The sequence below is a fragment of the Scophthalmus maximus genome, chromosome 14 (genome assembly GCF_022379125.1).
Source record: "Scophthalmus maximus strain ysfricsl-2021 chromosome 14, ASM2237912v1, whole genome shotgun sequence".
Classification (NCBI taxonomy): Eukaryota; Metazoa; Chordata; class Actinopteri; order Pleuronectiformes; family Scophthalmidae; genus Scophthalmus; species Scophthalmus maximus.
Window position 1 is genome coordinate 5,184,503 of NC_061528.1, and position 21,059 is coordinate 5,205,561.

Here is a 21,059-nt window from a genome sequence, read left to right on the forward strand (position 1 = left end):
TTGATTCTACTGACACTGTTGAGTTTTCACAGGAGGGTATCAAACGGGCGGGAGTTTGGGTACACACAGAAATCAGGGGTGTGTCGGTCCGAACTTTTAAAAACTTCAGAGATATTTAGTAATTTCAAAAGCCGCTGAGTGCTAAAATGTTCTGAAAAAAACAAAAAACGGAGTGAAATTTTGAAAAAGTCAATTTTGATGGCAGATGAATAAATAGATTAAATCAGCTCCAAAACAACTGTTTCGACAACTTTTCACTATTGTGACTCTGAAAAAAATGCCGTTTGCAGCCCTCTGTAACAACTGTCTATCTATATATCTATTTATCTATCTCACATGCCATATTCTTCAAATGCAACAAACATCCAAAGATAAATTCAACGCACCCTCTGCTCACTCCTTTGCTGACACTTGCTGCGGGTTTCCAGTCCCCCCCCCCCCCTACATGGTGAGGTTTTCATTATCACTGGGAGTGATGTGGTCGGAGCCAACACAATGCGAGGTGCCTGGCAGAATTTTTGTGGTTCCTTCTTGTTCTTATTTACAATTCATAAGAAAATTCCATCAGGCAGGCATCTGATTATTCCCAAAGCCGTTCTGCATCATTGCAACCACCCCAAACATAGTCATAAAGCATTTGATGCCTAATCTAGTGCTTTGTTTACACAGTATTAAATACCTTTCATGTTTTAAAACATTGTTACTGATGCTTATCAATCCATACACATTTTGATTGGCCAGCGACATTGCACTAAATAGCAGTCACCTCAAACATAGCTCGTGCAACAGCCTTACATGGGAAGCCTCAGAACAACATATCTCATGACAATCAGTTTTTCAGTTTGTCCCGAGCAGGAAGCACAATTATTGCGAGACGACGGAAATCAGCTACACCTTCATCAGTTGCACACTGGATTGAAGTTATATACAACGAGTCGCACTCAGACTCCAAGACCTGTATAAGACGATATTGGACACTTTTCTTCTTTCTTATACTTCTGATGGTTTGCAGGTTATTTTGTTATATTGTTTGTTTATGGATTTACAGTAAATGAGGATGTCGGCGTGATATAGAGTGATAGCATTTTCACGCCCTGCAGAGCTGCTCTCCTGATTGACCGCTGGCAGCACAGATGACGGCGTTGGGCGGACGAGCAGATATGAGATACAGAGCAAACAAGGAGCATGCATCGTCATGGTCCGTCCCTCGTCTCGGTCACACTTCTCCGTTTCCACCGCAGCTAGGTCCGTAGTTAATGATTCGACTGACGACATGACTCGCGTAGAAAAGATAACCGGAGAAATTTCCCAGAATGTCACACTGTTCCCTAAGTTGGCGGCACCGGTTAAAATATAGAATTGGCAGAGCGTGGGGAGCGAAAACTGTTAACAATGAGCCAAAATCTCTAATCTTGTTTGTATTATGTTTTATTTTTCCTCTGTACTGACCTTCAGCTCCCAGTGAAAGGTCATCTTCGAAGCTGCAGCCGTTCCTCGGCGCTCCTGTTCTCACACATACACGGAACACACCAAGCAGCGTTAGCTATGCAATCCTTTCAGTGAACTATCCATAGAGGCATAGAGCAAGAAAAGCAAATCTGGAGCAATGCTGACGCATTACTGTACGCCTGTAGATTAACCAAGCTTTAGAACGACAGTTGCGTTGATTGACCGCGTCCTGACAATACAACAAACAACACACACACACAGAGAAAAAACGTCCATTACCTCTGCTCGGAGAAGCGCTCCGGTCATCTAGAGAGGCTCCAAGGGGAGTCCTGGAACAGAGACATTGGGAGAGTTACACATCAACCCGAACCATAAACTGACCATTTATACAACAATTTAGGGCCCAACACACCTCTGTCAGTGACATCAGGTCAGCTGCAAAACTACAGGGACCGAACGACCCCGGTTAGTCTGGGTGACCCCGGGTCCCAGCAGATATAAAACACTAAAGAATTCACTGTCAAATTATCTCCTTTTCACGACAACTGAAATAATCACCGTAATATTATGTTTGTTTTCAGCGCTTACATATATTACTATACTGTTCTTCTGTCGCCACTCATTATTACTTTACCCAATATATAAATGTAAAAAAAAATGCACCATGTGTCTGAATTCAATGCTGATTGGGCTAACTGCCTGTAAAGTTAGGCTACCTATGACTAATAGGCTAACTCCTGCTCAATCCAGGCTACAGCACTGTAGTCAGCTGACGTACCCACACATATCCCAGGCCAAATCCTGTTCTTGGCACCTATCCCAGGACCAGACTAGGTATCCCAGGTTAACTAGTTGACAGTAGCAGCAAGCGAACAGGTCCGAGCTGCAGCCTGCAGCCGGACCCTGAAAAACAGTTGAGCTGTTACACAACCTGCAGCTCTTATCGACAGGACAAACTTCATGCCACCATTTAACACACACACACACACACACACACACACACACACACACACACACACACACACACACACACACACACACACACACACACACACACACACACACACACACACACACACACACACACACACACACACACACACACACACACACACACACACACACACACACACGTATGGATGGATGGTTGTGTAACAGTGCGCAGCTGCAATGTTCACTAATCCTCCCACTTTCCGCCGGCGGCCATGTTGGCCGCTGGGTTGTCGCTGTGGTAACCCAGGGATTCTGATTCTGCTGGTCATTGTTACCACAGCGACGCTGCCGCGGACACGTCAGAGCCGCGCGGCTGCGTATGCTGTGCGTGCACGATAAGAGTGTTGACTCAGCAGAAGGAACCCCTCCTCTGTTTACCCTCCTTTCTTTTTTTGCTGCCGTCCTTTCCGTCTTCTGTCCGCTTCTTCCTTTCTTTCTCTCCTTTTTAGTTCTCATTCCAAACTCTATATTTGACCTATCTCTGGGCGTTGGTCTGCTGCTGTGTGTGTGTGTGTGTGTGTGTGTGTGTGTCAGACTTGGTTTTATGGTTAGGGTAAGAATTAGGTTTGAATGAGAGTCAAGGTAAGGGTTGGGGTTTGGCATATTGTTGCGATGGTTAAGGTCAGGGTAAGGCGCTAGGTAATGAATTATGTCAATGAGTGTGTGTGTGTGTGTGTGTGTGTGTGTGTGTGTGTGTGTGTGTGTGTGTGTGTGTGTGTGTGTGTCTGCGTGTGTTTGTTCTGTGTGTTGTAAGTCTAGGCGTTGGCTGCCTGTAGGTTCTACGTCAGTAGCTGATAACACAGCTCCTAAACACAGACACACACAGACAGACAGACACACACACACACACACACACACACACACACACACACACACAGACAAACACAGACAAACACACACACACACACACACACACACCTCTAGAAAATCAGGAAAACACATCAATGAATAAATCAGTCAGCGTGAAAACCAGTTGGTCAGTCTGTCGCTCAACCAGCCATTCAAGATAGAAAGGATCTGAATTACTGGGTCTGTTTGATGGACATTCTTGCTGATCACTTCTTAACCATCCGTCAGTATGTTTTTAATGTATTTTCTTTTCATAGCGTCACCGGTTTCAGTTAATTTCCAAAAAAAATCAACCGGCATCAACTTGAAACTGGCTGCGAGAAATAATCCATCACTGTCAACATTTAGTCTGCTTCATCACGATGAATCACTACTTGAATGAATCACTACTTCAACATATATATGATGTGTAGTGAACAGGCCACAACAGAGCATTAGAAAAACAGTGGCATAGTCCTTTAATCGGGTGGTGAATGAATATTGTACCTGCATTCAATCAGCCAGCTTGTGATCTTGTTGGGAACTCGCCCTGACAGAGAGAGAGAGAGAGAGAGAGAGAGACGGGTGAGCGTGTTAGAACAATGAGCCAGCAGCCATAAGATGCATGCAACAGTGATTACAGCATACCATAAAACCATTACACCGGTGACAGACACCATATATGACTTTCAACATATGATCTGATTAATCTCATGGCGCCAGCGATGATGAGCCACATCCAGCTCCCGTTCACACCACTGTGGCTGCAACGAGCTGTTTCTGAACACATTTAATCAGTACGTCATTGCAGCACTGACTCTCTCCCAAAACCCCCACGGGCCCTGTGCTACATATCTGCTAATATTTGTATTACACTGTAAGCATTTAAATATATTGTACATTTTTTGAAAGGTTATTTAAAAATTGAGACCAAGACGTACTGAACGGGAGGTTTACACGCAGAAAACTTGACAAAGCCCTCAAGTAGATAAGCTATATAATGGAGACACTGTTTCTAAGGTGCCTTGAATACACTTTACCACTGGCCTCTCTGTTCTGCAATTTCATGTTTCTTATTAGACGACATATACGGTGATGGTGATATAACTGTGAGATGATATACCGGTCTGACAACAGGCCCTTTTTTTTGGCAAAAAAAGCACTGACTTTTTAAGCATTCCGCTAAGGTGGCGGCTGGATGGCAGGAAGTGAATATTGCATGTAGTTGAATATCAGAAATACCAGAGCAATGTGAAATATTTTGTTTGTGGATTGAAGTGTTAGGATTCAACACAACAACAACATTCAGATTATCCCAAGTTAAAACACTGCTTTGGTGACAAACTGAGTTTGGCCTTACCTGGTTCTTCTGAGGGTCTCTGCACATCCCCGCCACTCCGGCTCTGTTGGGGCCCCTGGGGGCCACAGCTCTCCGGTTCCGATTCAGCCCAGACGGAGTCTCTGCTCTGGGCCCAGGCCCGACGCCGCAGACAGGCTATGTTGCAGTCTGACTGCACTCTGGGATCTGGGGATCAATTAAGCAAATAATCTGTCTGTCAGCTGGCCTCCTGTGAAGTCATCAATCAGGTTTGGCAGGTATTCAACCTGATAAACAGAAACTACAACTGATTCAATACAAAAACACACACGCGCACACACACACACACACACACACACAGTGCAGGTGAGCTGAGCTGAGGGAGCAGATGCATCAGTCCTTGCCCTGCACATGGAGGCCGTCTAACTGTTTAACCACCAGCTTGATAAGGAACAATAAGGACATGACCGAGCCAGCATCAATGGCTATGTTTTATAATAGTTTATTCCAATACTGCAAACAGCAGCGAGGTAAATCTGTCACCTGAAGTTCAACTCTGGACTTTCAACCAAATGCGACACATTCATTTGCATTATCAAACAACAGCAAGCCATCAAAACCTATGATGTAGCCCCACATCTCTATCATCGACACCACTATCATTTCTAACTGATTTCCAGGTCGATATTGCATAATAATTTAAACATAAAAAAATTTAGTATTATCATACTGTCAGTATTTCTGGTAAATTTGGTCAAGTTTGCATTCATCATCCTGATACTGTTTGGAATAGCAGAAGCTGGATCTTTTGACTATTTCAATGCTTATCCGCGTCCACTGCTAATCCAGCAGATTCAGCTACGGATTGAAGTTGTTTAATCTTTAATCTTGGCCAACTATTTCAACTGTTTATCCGTCACTTTTGGCTAAAATATTTCAGCAGTTGTTTACTCAGAGACGACCCACCTGCAGCAGCACTGGTGTCCATTTCCAGAGCTCCACTCTCCTCGTCCGCCAGTCTGGGGTGTCCGGTCGGGCTCAGCCAGTCAGAGAAGACTGACAAGGCTACAGTAACATCAGCAACAGGTAACAAACCTGGAGAGAGAGAGAAAAATTCAAATTCAGATATTTATTAGTTTATATAGCAGGGATGGTGCACATTAACAAACATTGGAGTGAATGTGGCGGAGTTCTTTTCAGCTGCTGTTGATGTTTTTACTGACAAAAGTGAGTCATGATGCGTGTTGGTGAGGTGAGAGGTTAGCTGGTTTAAGTGATCGCTATCAGTCGACACTGACAAAGCATACAAAAGTCAACTTGTCATGTGCCTGAACTCTGCCAAAGACAATCTGTGAGGGAATAAAACTCCACCCTGCACAATCACGAGTGTTTTGCATATTTCCAACGGAGCGAGACGCCTTCTCCCTCAACCAAGTTGGCTTTTTAGGCTTTTACTTCAACAAATTGTGAAATTGTTAATTGCAAACATAATCAATAGATCAACGGTTTATTAAAACGAAGACTTGTCCGTAGCACTTCTTCAATTTCTTCTGGCACTAACTCCCTCAGCTCAGTCTCCGACGCAGTCAGGGAGGAGAAAAAAGGATGGAGGGGAAGAGAGGGACCAAAAAAAGAGCAGAGCGTGCAGCCAAATCCAAATGGGAACGTGTGAAACAGGAAACGAGTGTTTAGAATGAAGAACACAACAAATTCCTGTCCGAGCAAGAGTGTGGGGGGGGGGAGATTTATTTTTAGATTACTCTTAAAATATGCAAAACAAACCAGAATGTCAGAAAACAACAACAACAACAACAACAACAACAACAACAACAACAACACATGCAGGCGGTCTGCACGGAGTGGGTCCTCTGCAGCGGTCCGCAACGCACACACCAGCGCTCGCGACGGCCGACGGTCCTTCACCCAACATCTGTCTTTGCATATCAACTGCTCGGCTCCTGCAGACCTCGAGAAAGAATGTGTCGTATTGTTCTGCACAGATGAACAGAAGTTGAGTGGTGATGAAAAGCATCACAACATCTGGGTGCCGATTCTCAGTGTCAGACGAAATGTGTCCAGAAAGACACAGAAGTGCTGTTAGATGTCATGCAATGTCGGGTCAGATTTTTTGCTCCGATAACAAAACTAATTCCTAATTTGAAAATAATGGTGGGCTGCACGGTGGTGTAGTGGTTAGCGCTGTCACCTCACAGCAAGAAGGTTCTGGGTTTGAATCCCGGTTCAAACCAACCAGGGCCTTTCTGTGTGGAGTTTGCATGTTCTCCCCGTGTGTGCGTGGGTTCTCTCCGGGTTCTCCGGCTTCCTCCCACAGTCCAAAGACATGCAGGAGGGGGTCAGGTTCACTGGAGACTCTGAATTGACCGTAGGTGTGAATGTGAGAGTGAATGGTTGTCCGTCTCTGTGTGTGGCCCTGTGATAGGCTGGCGACCTGTCCAGGGTGAACCCCGCCTCTCGCCCAATGTCAGCTGGGATTGGACAGTAAAAACTTTATGGATGTTTCTCCCGATCACAAACAAGTCCATTGTCCGTTAGTGAGAGAGCGAGAGAGAACATCTTCTGTGTCATAATGAGAAGTGTAAAAATATCTTTGGTTCATAATGAACCTGGCAGACTGATAGTCTGATGTCCATGGAATTGAAATATGAGCAGTGTCGTACATTGTTGTTATCGATTAATCTGCTGATTCGTTTCTCAATGAGTCGATGAATTGTTTGTTTGTCCCTCAGAAAATAGTCTACGGCAACAATTTCAGATGATTTATCCAACAGATCATCATTCATGCTTGAAAATGAGTAAAAACTTATTCAGTCATCAAAACAGTTGCTTAATTGATTAAATTGATTAATCGACCAATAGCTGCAGCTCTACTCTACGAAAAACACGTGGAATTCTTTATTGTGCACCCTCGCAATAAAGATTTTCAAAAATTTGAACATTTTCTCTCTCCCCTCTGTTTAATAGCATTGGTAAACCGAGTGCCTTTGAGAGACGACGACCAGCATGTGAACCTGTCGGCTCCGACACAAACCACACTGAGACAAAGGTCAGCGCCGTGTGAACGGAATCAGAAAACACTCCAGCTGCTGTGGCACTTGAGCCTTCAAGTCACCGACAGGGATCATGGGGGCAAACACGGTCGAACAACAGTGTGTGTGTGTGTGTGTGTGTGTGTGTGTGTGTGTGTGTGTGTGTGTGTGTGTGTGTGTAAGTGTGTGTGTGTGTGTGTGTGTGTGTGTGTGAAAGTGTGTGTGTGTGTGTGTGTGTGTGTGTGTGAAAGTGTGTGTGTGTTTGTGTGTGTGTGTGTGTGTGTGTGTGTGTGTGTGTGTGTGTGTGTGTGTGTGAAAGTGGGTGTGAAAGTGGGACACACGGAGCCTGTTGTCGTTGTTATGTCACTGGCACAGAAAAGTGCACGGTGACACGCTGGAGGATCAGAGGAGAAGACTGCCACGCCAAAAAAAATTTCTTTTCTCGATTTATGAGCAAAAGCAAACAATTGGTCACTCACCACAAACAAGAGAGAGGTGAGGCCAGAAGCAAGAGAGAGTTGGACTACACCTCTGAGGAAACAAACATGAGAAGCAGTGGTGGAATGTAACTAAGCACATTTCCTTACCAGTTGCACTTTACTCAAGTTATTACAAATCAAGATTCTTCAGACAAAAAAAACAAGGACCTTTAAATATGATGCCCTTTAAAAAGTAAACTACCTAGAAGTGTATCAAATTAAAGATTAACGGTTAATAAATTAGTTGCTGCTTGACTATAAATAATCATCTAAAAAATATACTACACATTATAAGAGTATATTGTAGGTATACTAAATGAACTTATTGAGGTGTCTCTGTACTTTTACTTTTGCCATTCAAGGACATTCACCTGTAATGGACTATTTTAAAAAAAAAGTTTTGGGGGATTTCTGAATCCTTCCTCCACAACTGACTACACGTAGGTACAATTTTGAGGTACTTGAATGTGTTTATATATTTCATATGAATACATCTACTCCCCTACACTTATAAGAGAAACTTTATGAGAACATTTTTGACAATCTTCTCCCAAATCCCTCTTGACTTTTGAGATTCGCTCGTAGCAAACACCAAACTCTCTTTGAAACGCCCAAACTTGCGGCCACCTGTGCAAGATGTGACGTGAAATTCAAAGTTCATTAAATAATTCACAACTAAGTACGTGCAATTATAGGGTACTTGTATTTCACTTGAATATGTAATTGAAGTTCATATTTCAACTCCAGCTTAAAATCCCTAGAGAAAACATTGACTTTTTTACTCAACTATAATAATTTTAAAACTTTAGTCACGAACTACTTTGACGATTCAGATTATGAATACAATATAATCACAACCACAAATGAATAGAGTGTTAAGTATCACCCTGCAATATTCCATGTAGAACTCCAGAGGGAGAAATCTGCACAGCCAGTACTTTCATTGGAAGGCACCAAGTATCTTTGGATACTAATACTTTACGTGTCGCGTGTACACTTGTGGTACTTTGACTTTTTACGGAGGTAAAACCTCATCCAGCACTGGCACGCTCACGCTCACTCGTGCGTAATGGCAACACATGAGCATAACGCAACATCATCTGGCGGTGTGAGCAACACACAGAACCCCTGATGCTTCTGTTTCCTGGTGTGAGAAGAAGCACAGAAGCACAGAAGCACAGAAGCGCCGCTCTTTAGAACTCATATTCATCATCATCGTCGTCATCATCATCATCATGTGACAGGCAAACTTTCCTTCTCTTTGCCTCGGCTCACACCACTCGTCGAGTTGTCCCTGACACGCAGGACGTCCACTGACAGCAGAGACGTTAAAAAAAACCAACTCCCAACAAACAGCTTCAACAATCACCTGCTGCAGCAGCAGCAGCAGCGGCGGCGGTTCTATCACCGGCGGCTGCTGCGAGCGCTTCGCCGACACTCACCGACATGTTGCTCCGCAGTTTGTGTCTCGGCGGACCCACCCCCTCGAAAAAGAAACTTCTTTGGTCTTATCTCCAAACTTTTCTCAACTTCACTTCACTCCGACATTCCTGCTTCCGCTTCCTGAAACCAGCAGCAGCAGCGGCGGCGGCAGCGTCGTCGGCGTCGGCAGCAGCGTGGAAGGAGAGGAGGCGGAGGGGAGGCGTGTCCTGAGCGGCCTGCGGCGGAGGACGGACACCGACACCTGCCGGTCCGAGCCTGTGCATTACAAAACAGTCTATGAGTGTGTCAGTATTATTATTTGAATTATGAGAAGCAGCTTAAAACAGTTACACTACGGTTCTATTTTTCTTTTCTCCCCAATTTCTCTCCTCGCCCCAACCGGTCGAGGCACATGGCCAACGTTTTTTTTTTTCTCTCTCTCTCTCTCTCTGTCGTTGACAATTGTTTGCTCATTGTGGGAACTGTTAGGTGTCTATGCAATATCGTGAGGGTCCTGTCTGTTGTGTTAAGACCCCCAGCTTCTATGGGTCTGATGGTCAGGGCCTGTACTTCCGAGCCTCTTCACTATCTCTCAGGCCAGCTTCGTCTAACCAAAAGGGTATAAGATTTTTCTGTACATCAGCCACTGCTTCTATTCGTTCGTGGGTCTTTTTCAAGCCATGACTGGGATTTGATAGGCAGTGACATTGACACTACCGCAGCTGCATATTCAAATCACTATGCCAAACTGACTATATAGAGCTATAAAACTAAACAACATAAGGCAAATTTGCATAATATTTTTTCATACTTTCTGTGTGAGTGTAGGTATCAAAGTGTGTTCAGACAAATATTGATTTAATGTAGTTTTTGTTGGTGGTGGTGGTTTTGGTTTACTGCACTCTGTGTATAGGATTACCTTACATGTACATGCAGTGCCTCATTTTACCACCAGGTGGAAACCAAGCACTGTTAAACACTGATGAACACTGCTGCTGTTTCATCTGTTGGTCAAAAATGCAGATGATTCAACATCAGCCAAAGACATTGATCAAACCAAACTGTACCTCCCGCAACAGACATTCAAACTCAATGGCTGGAGGCTGCTATCACTCCTGAACTGCTTAGGAAAATATGTCATCACTTGTACTGACATGTACTGACTATTTTAGAGTGAATGTGGAGTAATTTCCAAACTTTTTTCCAAATCAAAATAATTTACCTTGTTGTAAAATTACTATTCGTCCATTTATATTCTGAAATGTTCAATTACACAGCCAAACAAAGTTTTTTTTGTGTGTTGTTTTTTCAGTGGATGCGTAGTTCTTTGAATGATTAGGGTAATCTGACCTTCTCTCTCTCCACACACACACACACACACACACACACACACACACACACACACACACAGTCCGCAGTATAGAATGATACTTCTTATTCAACAGGGAGTTGCTGCTCTGCTGCTTCCTTGTTCCTATTTTTGTCTTTTGTTGATGAATTGAAGATTTGAAATTGGAAATGTCAAACACTTTCCTTGTGACGTACAGCTTTCCACCGGCAGAAATTACAAAAACATATAGTATTTACATTTTAAAATAAGCCTCTTTACAGTATATAAAACACATCTTGAAACTCACATTGTACAATTCAGAACATAGTATGTTAAATATCAAACATGTAATTCTGAAATAAATTCTGTAAATCTCACCTAGGGTAAATTACCATTCAAAGATTCCAACATCATAGCTGTTTAAAAAATATAATATAATGAAATTAAAAGAAAAGGCAGAGCGTTAAAAACTATACGCTTGCTGTCTCTTAGCAGCTCTACAGAGTTTTAGTTTGTTTTTTTCCATCACATTTCCTGTCTGGATCAGTCTCTCATGAATCTGTTTAAAGTGAAAAAGCCCCCCAAAAAAAAAAAGCGAGGGGACGCCACCTGCTCAGCACAAACCAGCAGACAGACACAGGTGATCAAACGGTCAACTCTGTCTGACCTGTTTATGAGTATCTGTGCTTTCATTCCAGTAACTGTAAAGGAACAATCATCTGTTTTGAACCTTTTTATTTCCTTTCCTTTTCCTTTGTACTGTTCTGTTTTCCATTCATCAATCCTGAAGTGAACAGCAGAGAGATTGATTTTGCGTTAACCATTAGCAGTCGGACGGGCCACAGTGATGGACAGACGCACAGGTCCTCCGAAGTTGCCTGGTAACCACCTGGCAAACACCTTATCGTCACCATAGCGATCTCTCCGAATGGAGAACGTCCTGGTCCAAAGTCCGCGGCCTCTTTCCTGTGGTTCGGAGCTGATGCAGCCGACCGTGATGCAGTCACACCAAAATCCACCTGGGGGAAGTTTCCTTATGTGGTAAGGCCCAACCGAGGACGGGACGGAGGAATAGTGTAGGACAGGGCTGTAACCATAACCACCACTAACTGTAGCCAAACAGGGATCACTGATAATCACTCACAAAGGACAGGTCACGTTGACACAGCAACATCAAATACATCTGCACTAATGTTAAGAGGGCATGCTATCATTGCCTCATAAGAAAGGATCTGAAAAAATAGATGTGAAGGGGGGAGAAAACACTGATATAGGTAAGTTCACACACAAACCGGGTGAAAACAAACTCGTCAGGTAAGTGCCAAAATCATCCAAGAGGTTTTCTTCAATTCAGAGCCGAAGAAGCCTCTAATTATCATCTTAGCCTGATGATAATTGGTCCTTTGTGATTCATGAGTTTATAGGGAACTTGTGAGTAATACGTAGAGGAGGAGGTGGAGTTTGCATGTTCCTCATCCCTGTGTCTGCTGGGTGTACCCTGCCTGGTCAGATGGGATTAGCTCCAGTCGTCCTGCGACACTTAAATCACAAGCGGTACAGAGAATGGATGGATGGATGGATAGTGGACTCCAAGACAACACCACCTTTAGTAGGCTCTCTAAACTACCTTCGCCATACCAAACAAGTCCCTAACATCAAATCGGACTGGAGCCTCTGTCTATAGCAGCGCCCATTCTAGTTTTTCTAGCAGCTCGCGGCGGTTCCAGAAATAAAATGCAAATCTTTGCCTCACTACAGCAACGAGCCAACTCAGTGAAGTAAGCCGCAGGCCTCTGCTCCATCCTTATGGGTGTTGGCGCCATCCTGGATAACCATGTTACTAAAACTGGTTGTGGAGTATTCCTGGATTCTCTGTTTCTGCTAATGTGATGCCAGCACCTGGTTTTAGCCTCCTTGTCGGAAGCCCTGTCCGTGGATAGATGGTAAACGGGTGGCGGGTAATGCTAATGTACCCCTGATGACGATGATGATGATGGAGTCCCCAACTCCTGCTATTGTTTAACCCTGTCACCTAAGGTGGAGCAGGCACGCAGGTCTATACGGAACTCTGCGAGGGACGAAAAGGAGAACACGACAGCAGCCTGCACGTGTGTCGGCCCCCCCGTGGAGCCCTCCACGCCTCCAGGGGCAGGGGCGGGCCCCCGTGAGTACGGCCCTGAGGGAGCCACTGATTTCATTTTTCTCATCATCATCAGCATCTTCTTCTTCAGTAATGATATACCTATACACACACATGCAGAATTCTCTCAATGTCATCATCACATACAACACACATTATGTTAGTGTGCGCATGCGTGTGTGGACAGATGGTCAACTTTACTCACAAAGAGAGAGAGAGAGTCTTTGGCTCATACAAATGGAAGATTTGTCACGTGATCCCCGGGACCTTTTTAATGACGTACGCACCATATGGCGCGTGCCGGGGGGGCGGAGCACCGATATGCTAATTAACCTCCCTCCTCCCTGTGTGTGTGTGTGTGTGTGTGTGTGTGTGTGTGTGTGTGTGTTTGAGTGTGTGTGTGTGTGTGTGTGTGTTTGTGCTTTGGGTATATAAAAGCAGCAGCATCACCCGCACACCCCTCAGAAATCTCAGAGCAGGTCACCCACAATCACGCACGGACACGCACATCGAGGAGCGAACGGGATGCGTGCGATCTAACGGACATCAGCTTTTTACAACAGGTAAGTTGATTTTCTTTTTTTCATTAGCAGATTAATAAGCAATATCAGATTGATCATTTCCCCCCCTGATATGTTCCTCAGATGTAATCTGACCTCCATGCTGATACATCTGATCATTTATATCGAATCTATATTCATATTTTAAAGCTAATGAGGGTCGTTGACTCCAGAATCAGCAGGCGTCAAAAATAAACCAAGATAACCTGTTTTAAACATTTTAATTAGCATTTGGTTTTCCCCTTTAAGTCATTTATTTAAGTTGTATAAATTTAATCTTAACTATCCACCTGCTCCCCGGCTGTTTACCAGAAGATATTTGTCCTAAAAACGTTTGTCTTACATGGAATTTATTATCTTTGTATATGTTATTAATTCAAGATTCTTTGGTGTGTTCTTTGTTTTCTTTTCTTTTATTTGTCTTTGTCCCCTCTGTCCGCTCACCTCCACCTGTCTCTCGGTCTGTTAAATTAACGGGACCAGTCAGCTGGAAACGGGGAAGGATGAAAGACGGATTTGATTCGTCAGCATTGCTTTAATTATTCTTGTCTTATTCTTGTTCAAAAGCATCTATACTAACGACCTACTAGTTTGAATAAACAATTTTAGCTTTTTTGCTTCACTTTCACTTTATATATATATATATATATATATATATATATATATATATATATATATATATATATATATATATATATATATATATATATATATATATATATATATATATATAATTATTTCAGACGTAGATATTTAAAAGTACTGTGATTTGATATTTCTCGTTTAACTGAACAAAGCTGTAGATTTGAAACGTTCACCAGTAATTCAAGTGAATGAAAAGCTGATTCCGTTTCTGTCCGGACAATCTGAGACTGTTTCGCTCGAAGTTCTGGATTTCTCTAATAGTTTTATGATTTCTTTTCATGAAGCTCACGTGTTGTCGCCTACAGACTGTAAAGTTCTCACAGGGGAATTTGAAAGATCTTGAAAATTCCATATAGAATAAATATAAATTGAAATTGAGTCGCAGTTCTCTACTGTCTCCGTTCGCAACAGATTGATAAAGCTGCGGATATTTTTACTTTCCCAGCCCGGACACGAAAGAGGAATCACACTCGAGCTGATTAAATTAAAATTAATTTTCTGTTCTCCGGGGATATGAAGGGCCGCGTTAATTAGGATGAAAAATAATCGTTTTGAAAATGTTTTAATAATTATCTAAATCCGAATAAGCGCGTGGTCATGGATATTTCACAGGGTTTTTATAAAAACCACACGGCTTTGAAATCTTTTTCACGTTTTCACTCTAAATTTTATTTCACAGCAAAGATGTAGTTTTTTTTTTATTGTTCTATTTTATTTAAAAGAAAATAAAGATTAGAATATCCATTCATGCTCCATCCACACGTCTGCTGATTCTGGTAAAATATTCTGAGCCGGGCCTCATGGGAATAAAACTTTTCACATTTCAATTTACTTCAGTACAATTTATCTAAAACGGTAATTCAATGCTGTAATAATCAAATTGTAATAGAAACTATCTGTGGAACAAATATACATTACAATATAATCTGCACATAACCATAATGATAATTTTTTTTACAATCATGATATAGAATAAATACCAACAAAAACAGCTTTAATCTCAAAAAGTAAAAATTTTGATGATTACTTATTGTTAACAAAAATGTGTAAAAATTCTGCTGTTGCATCCTGGATATAAAATGTTTGTATTGAAGTAAATTCCATCTGTTCCTTTAGCAAAAGTTAGCAAATTTTTTGGTTATTTATCACCTTTGAAGCATTAAAATGACAATAACTGCACAGGGATATCATAACCAGGGCTCTGATTCGGTACATTATTTTCTATTCATAAGGTTTGTGAGATAACGAGCTCTCTGCTGGAGCATTTCATCGTTGTCTAATGAACACGCTTGTTCTGTCTTTCAGAGAATCAGCATCATGACCAGGTCTGTGCAAGAGGAGCAGGGGTCGGTGGAGTCGGAGGAGCAGCAGGAGCTCCACAGCCCCGCAGGAGGAGAAGCAGAGAGGGGAGGAGGAGGAGGAGGAGAGGAGGAGGAGGAGGAGGAGGACCACCTCCACCATCTGGACGAGGACGACGATGAGGACGACGACGAGGAAGAGGAGGAGGAGGAGGAGGAAGATGGCGAGAGCAAACCCAAGAGGCGAGGGCCGAAGAAGAAGAAGATGACGAAGGCGCGAGTGCAAAGGTGAGAGACATGAATTTGTTTTGCTTCTTCTAGTTCTGAGTTTTGAGGACAAATATTTTTCAGCATGTGAGCTCATCAAAAGTGCAAAATGTGAAAAGTTTGTCTGGATGGGTGGCACTATAGAGGGAAGGTGATTAAGATGTAATGGGTTTGGTTCATCCTCTGAGGAGCAGGACTGTTGGATGGACAAACATAATCATCCATCTGAAGAGGCTTAACATCTACACCAAAAAAAATTAGGCAGTAATTTCTTGAGAAAAAAACCGGAATAATCAAAATTGATTTTGTGGAACATGTTGAAGTGAGAATGAACCTGCTTTTTAAAGAACAGAGGTAGCAGCTACAGGCTATTAGCTCGGCACATGATCTGAGACCAAAATTTAAATTTTACCATTGTCTCAGTCTCTTTTTCTTAAAAGCGTTTTAGGGCTACATATTCCATCTTGTGAGCCTTCTTAGTCACTGTTATCTATATTTTTCAACTTCTATATATATCAACGTCTCAGATGACAATGTGATCAATGGCACAATGAGAAAGGAGTTTGCTCTTAAAAAAATCACCTGAATCTGCAGCTCTCCTCAGCTCGATTGAGTTTTACAGGGAGTTTTTTTGCGCAACTTCAGAGTGTTGGTTCACTCTTTCTGCTCTCATAGCGCGATGTCTTGCCACAGCAGGGAAATTAATTCAGAATAAACCTCTAAAAAGAAACTAGCTGGTGCACAGTGTGGCGGATTTAGCCACTAAAGAGCCAGATATTTCCTTCAGGAGTCGGTGGAGACCCAAAACAGAGCTAAAAGAGAGAAAATATTGGACCAGAAACATGACTCCAAATCACTGACTACTCGTGGTTGCCCATATTTGTATAACGACCACATTCAGTCTTACTCACAAGTGACACTTGAATGACGATTATCTCTACCAAGATGTTACAGATATATTGATAACATGGCTAATGATGGATCCCCCCCCCGTGTGTTTCTGCAGGTTTAAGGTCCGTCGAATGAAGGCTAACGCCCGCGAAAGGAATCGCATGCACGGGCTGAACGACGCCCTGGAGAGTTTGCGCAAAGTCGTGCCGTGTTACTCCAAGACCCAGAAACTGTCCAAGATCGAGACGCTCCGCCTCGCCAAGAACTACATCTGGGCCCTGAGTGAGGTCCTGCGATCTGGCAAGGCGCCCGACCTCATGAACTTCGTCCAGGCGCTCTGCAAAGGTCAGCATTGTAGGAAATAAACATGAAGGGAAAGAAATGACAATGTGGCCTTTTAGTGATATTAAATATTTTGATCAGCAGTGACTGATTATTGTCTCTCTGTCCTCAGGTCTCTCTCAGCCGACCACTAACCTGGTGGCGGGCTGCCTGCAGCTGAACCCCCGGACCTTCCTGCCGGAGCAGACGCCCGACCTGCCCGCTCATCTTCCGCCCGCCGGCGCCGCTGCCTATCCCGGACACTACTCTTACCAGAGCCCCGGTCTGACGGCCGGCCTGCCCAGCCCGCCCTACGGCACCATGGATCCCTCCCACATCTTCCACCAGGTCAAAGGCCAGCCCTACGGCTCCCTGGAGCCCTTCTTCGACGGGGTCATGGTTTCGGAAGCCCCGCCGTTCGACCCGCCCCTCAGCCCGCCGCTCAGCATCAACGGAAACTTCTCCTCTTCCTTCAAGCACGAGGTCATGGCGCCTGCCGACTACGACAAGAGCTTCGCCTTCAGCGTGCACTACGGCGCGGGTGCAGCCGGGGGACACAACGCCATGTACGCCAGCGGGGGGACCAACCCGCGGTGCGGTGAAATGCAGGTGGACGGGCTGATGGGCTTTGATGGACACACGCACCACGAGCGGCTGATGAACGCCCAGTTGAACGCCATCTTCCATGAGTCCTGAGGAAGCGGAGGACGAAGGACTGAGATACTGATGTAGACCAAGAGACGGACGGACAGAACATTGTATAATCTTTCCCTCTGTCCTCCTTTCTTTTCTTCTTTCCGTCTGCATCAGGCTACTCTCTTCGGTCATGAGGACGGAGGTGTCGGCGAAAAAATATCACGTTGTTGATGTAACCTTTGTAGCGCTTCATACTGCGGAGATCCTCTCTGAATGTCTCATTATTATCCATATTATCACTTCAAAATAATCAATCACCAATAAGCAATAATCTGGAAGAAACTATGCAATTTTGTTGAAAAAAAAAAAACCTGAGCACAGCTCAGCTGATGATTCCAAATGTTGAAAGAATAAAGATTCCTCTATTTTTGGGTCAGTGTGTCAGTGTGGCGACGTTGGGCCGGCGCTGGGCCGGTTCTCAAGCCGGGAGCGGGCTGGAGTGTTCCATGTTGTTCGCGTGGTTTTTACTTTATGCTTTTTATAATGTTCCTGTAGTCTTCTGTTATAACATTTCATGTAACTCTCGTTCATATTTTATAAGATAGATGTTTATAAAATGCCTTTTATTAAAAGGAATTCAATGTGATTCATCTGAGAGACTCGTTCATCAGCAACAACACAAAAACAACACAACACCTCAGTTTAGTCCAGTTTAATGTTATTCCCAGTGTATTGCAGTTTAAGGTTATTCCCAGTTTGTGCTGCTCATGTATTAGGATATACTTCAGTTATCAGTTCTTAAACAGAGTTTCATCTTGGGTATCAGATAAAAAAATCTTTCTTATCAAGCAGCAGATGATTTCTTTTTTCATTGAGATAAAAAGAGTCTTTCAGGGTTTAGAAAGAGTTTTGTTTGAAGGTATGGATTTTCAAACATTGTGGGTTAATTACCTTTTAGAAAAATTGATGGCTGCCTTGCAGTTGGGGCTACTTCCAGTCTAGTTTAGTTTCCTTCAATCCAGTTTTGTTAAATTAAACAATACCAATAATGTCTAAAAACAATACACAAATGAGAAATTCAGTGAATAAACACAATGTCTTGTGTCACTTAAAAACCTTATCTTTAGTTTTTCATTGTGCAACGCTGTAGGAGAAGATTAATGCTGCTGCAGACACTGTAAAGATTAAACCTGAATTCATCCCTGAATTTGTTGATTCTGACTTTTTAAAAAGCTGGAGGAATTTCCAGCGTGTCCACTGTCAAATTGCCCAAAATATCAATGATCTGGTTGTTGGATGATAAGATGGATTTTTTTTAAATTGAAATGAAATTTTCAATAAGCAAATCCATCAGCAGGAATTTTGAAAGACTTTAAGTCATTAAAGTTGTTGTAGCTGAGTATCTTTGGATTTTAGACTGTTGGTCAGACAAAACAATGAATCTCAAGACCTTGAGATCAAGGAAATTGTGACAGGTAATTTCCTATTTTTCCTAAAAAATGTTAATGAAAATAATCTGCAGTTGCTCTGGCCTGGATCTTACATGGATGCTTTAACTCATCTATTAGCAGGAGCTTGTTTTGATATTTTGCTGTAAGTCCATTTTTCCAATTTTTTTCTTGTTCAAAATGGTTTCTGACAAAGCAATGCTACCAACAATGTGTTTTTTAAGGAGGAGCACCCAAGTCATATAGTTTTTGCGTATATAAAAAGTAAGTAAAACAAGTAGTGTAACATAAGATTTATACACCAACTGGGTTCCAGGCTTCTATGTGATGAGAGCTTTACGTTAAGTGGATTCGAAGCTCCGAGTATGATACTTAACATATGAGGATAAAACACATATCTCCTTACAGAGGAAACCCTGTTAACATGCTAACAGTATTATCACACCGACTGAAGGACAAAACTAGGATTACCGTGTGTGTGTGTGTGTGTGTGTGAGTGTGTGTGTGTGTGTGTGTGTGTGTGTGTGTCTGTCTGTCTGTGTGAAGGGCACAGATGTTCGTTCTGCAGGCAAGACTTTAATTTATGAAAATGATCTTGTTTATGCATGAGAGCCCCCCTTCCATACATACTGCTGTCCTGCTGAGTGTGTGTGTGTGTGTGTGTGTGTGTCTGTGTGTGTGTGCGCGCAAGTCAACAGGGACAATATGGTGGCCATATCCCACCATTTAGCCTCCCTTTTAAAGTGGAATAATAATGAGGGAAAGTCAGACTGCAGCATAGAAATTCATCTATCCTGTTCAAAGCAGGAGCATTTGAAGCATTTGAACGACCTATTTTAACACCTGCTACCTACAGATATCTGGAACAAAAATGTCAAGCTACTTCGTCACAATATTATCAATTAAAATAAATTCCAAGATACCAAATGTCGAGATCTGAAGGAAATTCAAAGGAACTTTTTTCAGACACCTGAGCTTCTCATTCTGAAATTGACTGTTTATTCTTACTTGGGGGGAAAATGATGAACATGAACATTGTGCGGACGTTTCTCAGAATATGGCGACTGTGGGAGCAGGGGCAGTATCAGAGGTATTAATAGCATGATTAGCAGCCGTCTTTGTGACAGAGGTTTTGTGTTTCAGTCTGTTGGCTGATCATAACACTGATTAAAGCAGCTTAAACTCAGCCATCTGTCAACAACATACACGCTGTGTGTTTGTGGCTCACAGTACGGCATCGTTCTGTCCTTTGATTGGTTGGCAGGTGTCTGTTAGCATCGTATATACAGTATGGTGACAGCTTCAACAATCAGGGCTCAAGGTATATTATCTTTGATAACATAACAACAGTGCTGACATTTCAAACCCTTTTGGCGCTTAAATGAAACTAACCTAATCATGAGTTAAACTGACAACAAGCAGAGTTTTGTTTTCACCTGTGTGTGTGTGTGTGTTTGTGTGTGTGTGTGTGTGTGTGTGTGTGTGTGTGTCTGGGTGTGTGTGTGTCGGTCAAAGGTCAAGGTCAATAACTACGGTCTGAAAAACACATTTTCCAAGATATTTCAGTTTTTATTAGGGCTAGTAAGACAATCCAAAGCTTATATTGATCAAAAAAGGTATTACCTTCATATGATATCATATGATAAGTCAGAAAATGACGGCATCCATAGTTCGAAAAGTTATTTTTCAAGGTACTGCTGCACCATACAGGACTATAGACACGACCTGAAGCTTAAATACTGTCAATCGAAAAAATAATTTATGATCATATGATAGGAACGGGAGAGACACGGTGATGTGGTGGTAAGCATTGTCAGTAACAAAAAATTGTGTCTATATATATATATATTTACAATACCAGCTTTTCATCAATTACTTTTGTTTTTGTGAGTTAATTTGTAATTTAAATAACAGTAATAGTTAAATTATAATTGTGACTATTTTATATGCTTAACATGAATTTGGTTTACTTCAAGTACTTGTCCCT

At 42.6% G+C, this 21,059-nt stretch overlaps 2 protein-coding genes across 2 annotated transcripts in view; one reads left to right on the top strand and one right to left on the bottom strand.

The window, feature by feature from the left end:
• itprid2 (ITPR interacting domain containing 2) overlaps window positions 1-9,722 on the bottom strand; it is a 35,315-nt gene extending 25,593 nt beyond the window's left edge. Inside the window, exons 1-6 of the mRNA XM_047337076.1 lie at window positions 9,557-9,722; window positions 5,555-5,683; window positions 4,631-4,795; window positions 3,778-3,820; window positions 1,729-1,778; window positions 1,450-1,503 (exon numbers count right to left, since the gene is read on the bottom strand). Coding sequence (XP_047193032.1) covers window positions 1,450-1,503; window positions 1,729-1,778; window positions 3,778-3,820; window positions 4,631-4,795; window positions 5,555-5,576 — 334 coding nt within the window. The 5' untranslated portion in view covers window positions 5,577-5,683; window positions 9,557-9,722. The remainder of the gene's footprint in view (window positions 1-1,449; window positions 1,504-1,728; window positions 1,779-3,777; window positions 3,821-4,630; window positions 4,796-5,554; window positions 5,684-9,556) is intronic.
• A 3,689-nt stretch (window positions 9,723-13,411) lies between these two features.
• On the top strand, window positions 13,412-18,270 carry neurod1 (neuronal differentiation 1). The gene is made up of 4 exons (XM_035604506.2): window positions 13,412-13,569; window positions 15,517-15,797; window positions 16,783-17,012; window positions 17,122-18,270. Exons 2-4 carry the CDS (start codon window positions 15,529-15,531, stop codon window positions 17,682-17,684), a joined length of 1,062 nt encoding a protein of 353 aa, XP_035460399.1. The 5' UTR covers window positions 13,412-13,569; window positions 15,517-15,528; the 3' UTR covers window positions 17,685-18,270.
• The last annotated feature ends 2,789 nt before the right edge of the window (window positions 18,271-21,059 follow it).

What these genes read in the sequence shown, in the direction of transcription:
- neurod1 (XM_035604506.2), top strand. Translation starts at nt 15,529, where the DNA reads ATGACCAGGTCTGTGCAAGAGGAGCAGGGGTCGGTGGAGTCGGAGGAG. An exon ending in ACGAAGGCGCGAGTGCAAAG is followed by an intron (nt 15,798 to 16,782) that starts GTGAGAGACATG and finishes GTGTTTCTGCAG; the next exon opens with GTTTAAGGTCCGTCGAATGA. An exon ending in CGTCCAGGCGCTCTGCAAAG is followed by an intron (nt 17,013 to 17,121) that starts GTCAGCATTGTA and finishes CTCTGTCCTCAG; the next exon opens with GTCTCTCTCAGCCGACCACT.